Source organism: Salvelinus alpinus, chromosome 10, assembly GCF_045679555.1.
Source record: "Salvelinus alpinus chromosome 10, SLU_Salpinus.1, whole genome shotgun sequence".
Taxonomy (NCBI): Eukaryota; Metazoa; Chordata; class Actinopteri; order Salmoniformes; family Salmonidae; genus Salvelinus; species Salvelinus alpinus.
In genome coordinates, this window is record NC_092095.1 from 18523895 (window position 1) to 18531035 (window position 7141).

The 7141-nt window shown below is 50.9% G+C and overlaps 1 protein-coding gene across 3 annotated transcripts in view; it reads left to right on the forward strand.

The window, feature by feature from the left end:
• LOC139531630 (D(3) dopamine receptor-like) overlaps positions 1 to 7141 on the forward strand; it is a 37643-nt gene that overhangs the window by 5634 nt on the left and 24868 nt on the right. For all 3 annotated transcript variants that reach the window (XM_071328259.1, XM_071328257.1, XM_071328258.1), the window contains exon 2: positions 6815 to 7141. This exon is cut by the window's right edge and continues 9 nt beyond it. In XM_071328259.1, coding sequence (XP_071184360.1) covers positions 6857 to 7141 — 285 coding nt within the window. In that variant the 5' untranslated portion in view covers positions 6815 to 6856. The remainder of the gene's footprint in view (positions 1 to 6814) is intronic.

The following is a 7141-nucleotide window of genomic DNA, read 5'->3' on the forward strand; positions in this document are numbered from 1 at the left end:
CAATACGAGGGGAGAGGAGGGAAGAATACGAGGGGAGAGGAGGAAACAATACGGGGGGAAAGGAGGAAACAATACGGGGGGAAAGGAGGAAACAATACGGGGGGAGAGGAGGAAACAATACGGGGGGAGAGTAGGAAACAATACGGGGGGAGAGTAGGAAACAATACGGGGGGAGAGGAGGAAACAATACGGGGGGAGAGGAGGAAACAATACGAGGGGAGAGGAGGAAACAATACGAGGGGAGAGGAGGAAACAATACGGGGGGAGAGGAGGAAACAATATGGGGGGAGAGGAGGAAACAATACGGGGAGAGAGGAGGAAACAATACGGGGGGAGAGGAGGAAACAATACGGGGGGAGAGGAGGAAACAATACGGGGGAGAGGAGGAAACAATACGAGGGGAGAGGAGGAAAAAATACGAGGGGAGAGGAGGAAACAATACGAGGGGAGAGGAGGAAAGAATACGAGGGGAGAGGAGGAAACAATACGAGGGGAGAGGAGGAAACAATACGAGGGGAGAGGAGGAAAGAATACGAGGGGAGAGGAGAAAACAATACGAGGGGAGAGGAGGAAACAATACGGGGGGAGAGGAGAAAACAATACGAGGGGAAAGGAGGCAACAATACGAGGGGAGAGGAGGGAAGAATACGAGGGGAGAGGAGGAAACAATACGGGGGGAAAGGAGGAAACAATACGGGGGGAGAGGAGGAAACAATACGGGGGGAGAGGAGGAAACAATACGGGGGGAGAGTAGGAAACAATACGGGGGGAGAGTAGGAAACAATACGGGGGGAGAGGAGGAAACAATACGGGGGGAGAGGAGGAAACAATACGGGGGGAAAGGAGAAAACAATACGGGGGGAGAGGAGGAAACAATACGGGGGGAGAGGAGGAAACAATACGGGGGGAGAGTAGGAAACAATACGGGGGGAGAGTAGGAAACAATACGGGGGGAGAGGAGGAAACAATACGGGGGGAGAGGAGGAAACAATACGAGGGGAGAGGAGGAAACAATACGGTGGGAGAGGAGGAAACAATACGGGGAGAGAGGAGGAAACAATACGAGGGGAGAGGAGGAAACAATACGGGGGGAGAGGAGGAAACAATACGGGGGGAGAGGAGGAAACAATACGGGGGAGAGGAGGAAACAATACGAGGGGAGAGGAGGAAAGAATACGAGGGGAGAGGAGGAAACAATACGAGGGGAGAGGAGGAAAGAATACGAGGGGAGAGGAGGAAACAATACGAGGGGAGAGGAGGAAAGAATACGAGGGGAGAGGAGGAAAGAATACGAGGGGAGAGGAGAAAACAATACGAGGGGAGAGGAGGAAACAATACGGGGGAGAGGAGGAAACAATACGAGGGGAGAGGAGGAAACAATACGGGGGGAGAGGAGGAAAGAATACGAGGGGAGAGGAGGAAAGAATACGAGGGGAGAGGAGGAAACAATACGAGGGGAGAGGAGGAAACAATACGAGGGGAGAGAAGGAAACAATACGAGGGGAGAGGAGGAAACAATACGAGGGGAGAGGAGGAAACAATACGAGGGGAGAGGAGGAAACAATACGGGGGAGAGGAGGAAACAATACGAGGGGAGAGGAGGAAAGAATACGAGGGGAGAGGAGGAAACAATACGAGGGGAGAGGAGGAAACAATACGAGGGGAGAGGAGGAAAGAATACGAGGGGAGAGGAGAAAACAATACGAGGGGAGAGGAGGAAACAATACGGGGGGAGAGGAGGAAACAATACGAGGGGAGAGGAGGAAACAATACGGGGGGAGAGGAGGAAACAATACGAGGGGAGAGGAGGAAAGAATACGAGGGGAGAGGAGGAAACAATACGAGGGGAGAGGAGGAAAGAATACGAGGGGAGAGGAGGAAAGAATACGAGGGGAGAGGAGGAAAGAATACGAGGGGAGAGGAGGAAAGAATACGAGGGGAGAGGAGGAAACAATACGAGGGGAGAGGAGGAAAGAATACGAGGGGAGAGGAGGTAGGAATACGAGGGGAGAGGAGGAAAGAATACGGGGGGAGAGGAGGTAGGAATACGAGGGGAGAGGAGGAAACAATACGAGGGGAGAGGAGAAAAACAATACGAGGGGAGAGGAGAAAAACAATACGAGGGTAGAGGAGGAAACAATACGAGGGGAGAGGAGGTAGGAATACGAGGGGAGAGGAGGAAAGAATACGGGGGGAGAGGAGGAAAGAATACGAGGGGAGAGGAGGAAACAATACGAGGGGAGAGGAGGAAACAATACGAGGGGAGAGGAGGAAAGAATACGGGGGGAGAGGAGGAAACAATACGGGGGGAGAGGAGGAAACAATACGGGGGGAGAGGAGAAAAGAATACGGGGGGAGAGGAGGAAACAATACGGGGGGAGAGGAGGAAACAATACGAGGGGAGAGGAGGTAGGAATACGAGGGGAGAGGAGGAAACAATACGAGGGGAGAGAAGGAAACAATACGGGGGGAGAGTAGGAAACAATACGGGTGGAGAGGAGGAAACAATACGAGGGGAGAGGAGGAAACAATACGGGGGGAAAGGAGGAAACAATACGGGGGGAGAGGAGGAAACAATACGGGGGGAGAGGAGGAAACAATACGGGGGGAGAGGAGGAAACAATACGAGGGGAGAGGAGGAAACAATACGGGGGGAGAGGAGGAAACAATATGGGGGGAGAGGAGGAAACAATACGGGGGGAGAGGAGGAAACAATACGGGGGGAGAGGAGGAAACAATACGAGGGGAGAGGAGGAAACAATACGAGGGGAGAGGAGGAAAGAATACGAGGGGAGAGGAGAGGAGGAAACAATACGAGGGGAGAGGAGGAAACAATACGAGGGGAGAGGAGGAAAGAATACGAGGGGAGAGGAGGAAAGAATACGAGGGGAGAGGAGAGGAGGAAACAATACGAGGGGAGAGGAGGAAACAATACGAGGGGAGAGAAGGAAAGAATACGAGGGGAGAGGAGAGGAGGAAACAATACGAGGGGAGAGGAGGAAACAATACGAGGGGAGAGGAGGAAAGAATACGAGGGGAGAGGAGAGGAGGAAACAATACGAGGGGAGAGGAGGAAACAATACGAGGGGAGAGAAGGAAAGAATACGAGGGGAGAGGAGAGGAGGAAACAATACGAGGGGAGAGGAGGAAACAATACGAGGGGAGAGGAGGAAAGAATACGAGGGGAGAGGAGGAAACAATACGAAGGGAGAGGAGGAAAGAATACGAGGGGAGAGGAGGAAAGAATATGAGGGGAGAGGAGAGGAGGAAACAATACGAGGGGAGAGGAGGAAACAATACGAGGGGAGAGAAGGAAAGAATACGAGGGGAGAGGAGAGGAGGAAACAATACGAGGGGAGAGGAGGAAACAATACGAGGGGAGAGGAGGAAAGAATACGAGGGGAGAGGAGAGGAGGAAACAATACGAGGGGAGAGGAGGAAACAATACGAGGGGAGAGAAGGAAAGAATACGAGGGGAGAGGAGAGGAGGAAACAATACGAGGGGAGAGGAGGAAACAATACGAGGGGAGAGGAGGAAAGAATACGAGGGGAGAGGAGGAAACAATACGAAGGGAGAGGAGAAAACAATACGAAGGGAGAGGAGAAAACAATACGAAGGGAGAGGAGGAAACAATACGAGGGGAGAGGAGAAAAGAATACGAGGGGAGAGGAGGAAACAATACGAGGGTAGAGAAGGAAAGAATACGAGGGGAGAGGAGCAAACAATACGAGGGGAGAGGAGAAAACAATACGAGGGGAGAGGAGGAAAGAATACGAGGGGAGAGGAGGAAAGAATACGAGGGGAGAGGAGGAAACAATACGAGGGGAGAGGAGGAAAGAATACGAGGGGAGAGGAGGAAACAATACGGGGGGAGAGGAGGAAACAATACGAGGGGAGAGGAGGAAACAATACGAGGGGAGAGGAGGAAACAATACGAGGGGAGAGGAGGAAAGAATACGAGGGGAGAGGAGGAAAGAATACGAGGGGAGAGGAGGAAACAATACGAGGGGAGAGGAGGAAAGAATACGAGGGGAGAGGAGAAAAGAATACGAGGGGAGAGGAGAAAAGAATACGAGGGGAGAGGAGAAAAGAATACGAGGGGAGAGGAGAAAAGAATACGAGGGGAGAGGAGGAAAGAATACGAGGGGAGAGGAGAAAAGAATACGAGGGGAGAGGAGGAAAGAATTCGAGGCGAGAGGAGGAAACAATACGAGGGGAGAGGAGGAAAGAATACGAGGGGAGAGGAGGAAAGAATACGAGGGGAGAGGAGGAAAGAATACGAGGGGAGAGGAGGAAAGAATACGAGGGGAGAGGAGGAAACAATACGAGGGGAGAGGAGGAAAGAATACGAGGGGAGAGGAGTAAACAATACGAGGGGAGAGGAGGAAACAATACGAGGGGAGAGGAGGAAAGAATACGAGGGGAGAGGAGGAAACAATACGAGGGGAGAGGAGGAAAAAATACGAGGGGAGAGGAGGAAAGAATACGAGGGGAGAGGAGGAAACAATACGAGGGGAGAGGAGGAAAGAATACGAGGGGAGAGGAGGAAACAATACGAGGGGAGAGGAGGAAAGAATACGAGGGGAGAGGAGGAAAGAATACGAGGGGAGAGGAGGAAAGAATACGAGGGGAGAGGAGGAAAGAATACGAGGGGAGAGGAGGAAAGAATACGAGGGGAGAGGAGAAAAACAATACGAAGGGAGAGGAGGAAAGAATACGAGGGGAGAGGAGGAAACAATACGAGGGGAGAGGAGGAAACAATACGAGGGGAGAGGAGGCAACAATACGAGGGGAGAGGAGGAAAGAATACGAGGGGAGAGGAGGAAAGAATACGAGGGGAGAGGAGAAAACAATACGAGGGGAGAGGAGGAAAGAATACGAGGGGAGAGGAGGTAAGAATACGAGGGGAGAGGAGGAAAGAATACGAGGGGAGAGGAGGAAAGAATACGAGGGGAGAGGAGGCAACAATACGAGGGGAGAGGAGGAAACAATACGAGGGGAGAGGAGGAAAGAATACGAGGGGAGAGGAGAAAAGAATACGAGGGGAGAGGAGAAAAGAATACGAGGGGATGGGAGAGGAGGAAAGAATACGGGGAGAGGAGGAAAGAACATGACGAGAAAGGAGGAAGGAATATGAGGGGAGAGGCCCTTGTCCCTGCTGATCTGAAAGGTCTGGATAGGTTAAATGAATATAGCTGAAACGTTTTTATAGGTTAACTTAATCTACCTACCACTGGGCCAGGTACAACAAAGGTACTTCATGTTGAGAGAGAGAGAGAGAGAGAGAGAGAGAACTGAACTGGACTGTTGGGGATGAGTGGGAAATCATCATTTTTTAAATTAAAAAGTGAATTGTTTCAATAAGATGAGATTGATGATGGTGCCAACTGACTATGTGTCTGCTGCAGTGGTCCAGCAGAAAACAATAACTTAACCTCTACCAGCTTTCATCAAATACACATCTTCAACATTAAGCTGTGAAACTGCCGGAAATATAAAGTGAATAACGACAGTAATGTTTTATTGTAAAGACTGAGAATTAATTTATTTTGTCATTAAAATGGTAAGATTTTTGCTGGGAGTCTGAGATTACGTCCCTCTGACCATGACCTGTCAGTCTCTGGAGGATATTGTGTTTTGTGTTTGCTGCCATGGCCTCATTGTGTAGGTGACACTATCATATGTGATGGCTTTATATCAGATGTGAGAGAGGGATAGTGTGTTCTGAATGGGGAATGGTTGCCATATATTTGTGCAGTGTGGCATTTTTTGAGATGGAGGCAGCTCTGCAGAGTGGGCACTAGCTGGCACAGCCACAAAGTCATACAATCTCATTTTAAACCAAACCCTAATCACACTGCTAACCCTAATGCCTAACCTTAAATTAAGCACATTTTTACGATATAGCCGATTTTGGCTTTGCAGCTGCCCCATTTAGTGGAAATCGCTCAGTTCTGCCTCCAGGACAAGACTGTGTGCCAGGAAACATTCCCCACACCATTACACCACTGCCAACAGCCTGTACCGTTGACACCAGGTAAGATGGGGCCATGGACTGAAGCTGCTTGCACCAAATCCTGACTCAGCATGACACAACAGGAACTAGGATTCGTTGGACCAGGTGATGTTTTTCCACTCCTCAATTGTCCAGTGTTGGTGATCTTGTGCCCACTGGAGCCACTTCTTCTTGTTTTTAGCTGATAGGAGTGGAACCCGGTGTGGTCGTCTGCTGCAGTAGGACCGTCGAGTTGTGTGTTCCGAGATGCCGTTCTGCACACCACTGTTGTACTGCGCCGTTATTTGTCTGTTTGTGGCCTGTTAGCTTGCATGATTCTTTCCGTTCTCTTTCAACCTCTATCATCAACGAGCCCACAGGACTGCTACTGGCTGGAGGTTTTTTTGTTTGTCGCACCGTTCTCAGGAAACCCTAGACACTGTTGTGCGTGAAAAGCCCAGGAGGCCGGCCGTTTCTGAGATACTGGATCCGGAGCGCCTGGCACCGACGATCATACCATGCTCAAAGTCGCTTAGGTCACTTGTTTTGCCCATTCTAACGTTCAGTCAAACAGTAACTGAATTCCTCGATGCCTGTCTGCCTGCTTTATATAGCAAGCCACGGCCACGTCTGTAGGAACAACCCTTTTCATGAACGGGGTGGTGTACCTAATAAACTGGCCTCTGAGGGTAGATCTTGATCATGGTGATGTATCAGATTAGATGGTGATGTGAGTACATCTCATATGATGTGTATGGATCTTTCTCTTAGTGGTTGTAATGGGATCAGCTCCATCCCTGTCCCTCTCACCCATACAGGTCTCTCACCCAGCCCCTCTCCCATGTCACCGAGACGTCTCCATGGCGATGTTTAGCGTCTCTGAACGCTTCTTCTGGAATGACTCGGAAGGGATTCGGGAAGACCTCCTCCATGGGAATTCCTCTGGTGGTTGGGAGGAGGATACGGAGCGTAACTACTATGCCATGCTGTATTCCCTACTCATCCTGGCCATCGTGTTTGGCAACGTGCTGGTGTGTCTGGCTGTGGTGCGGGAGAGGTCCCTCCAGACCACCACCAACTACCTGGTGGTGAGCCTGGCTGTAGCTGACCTGCTGGTGGCCTCGCTGGTCATGCCCTGGGCTGTC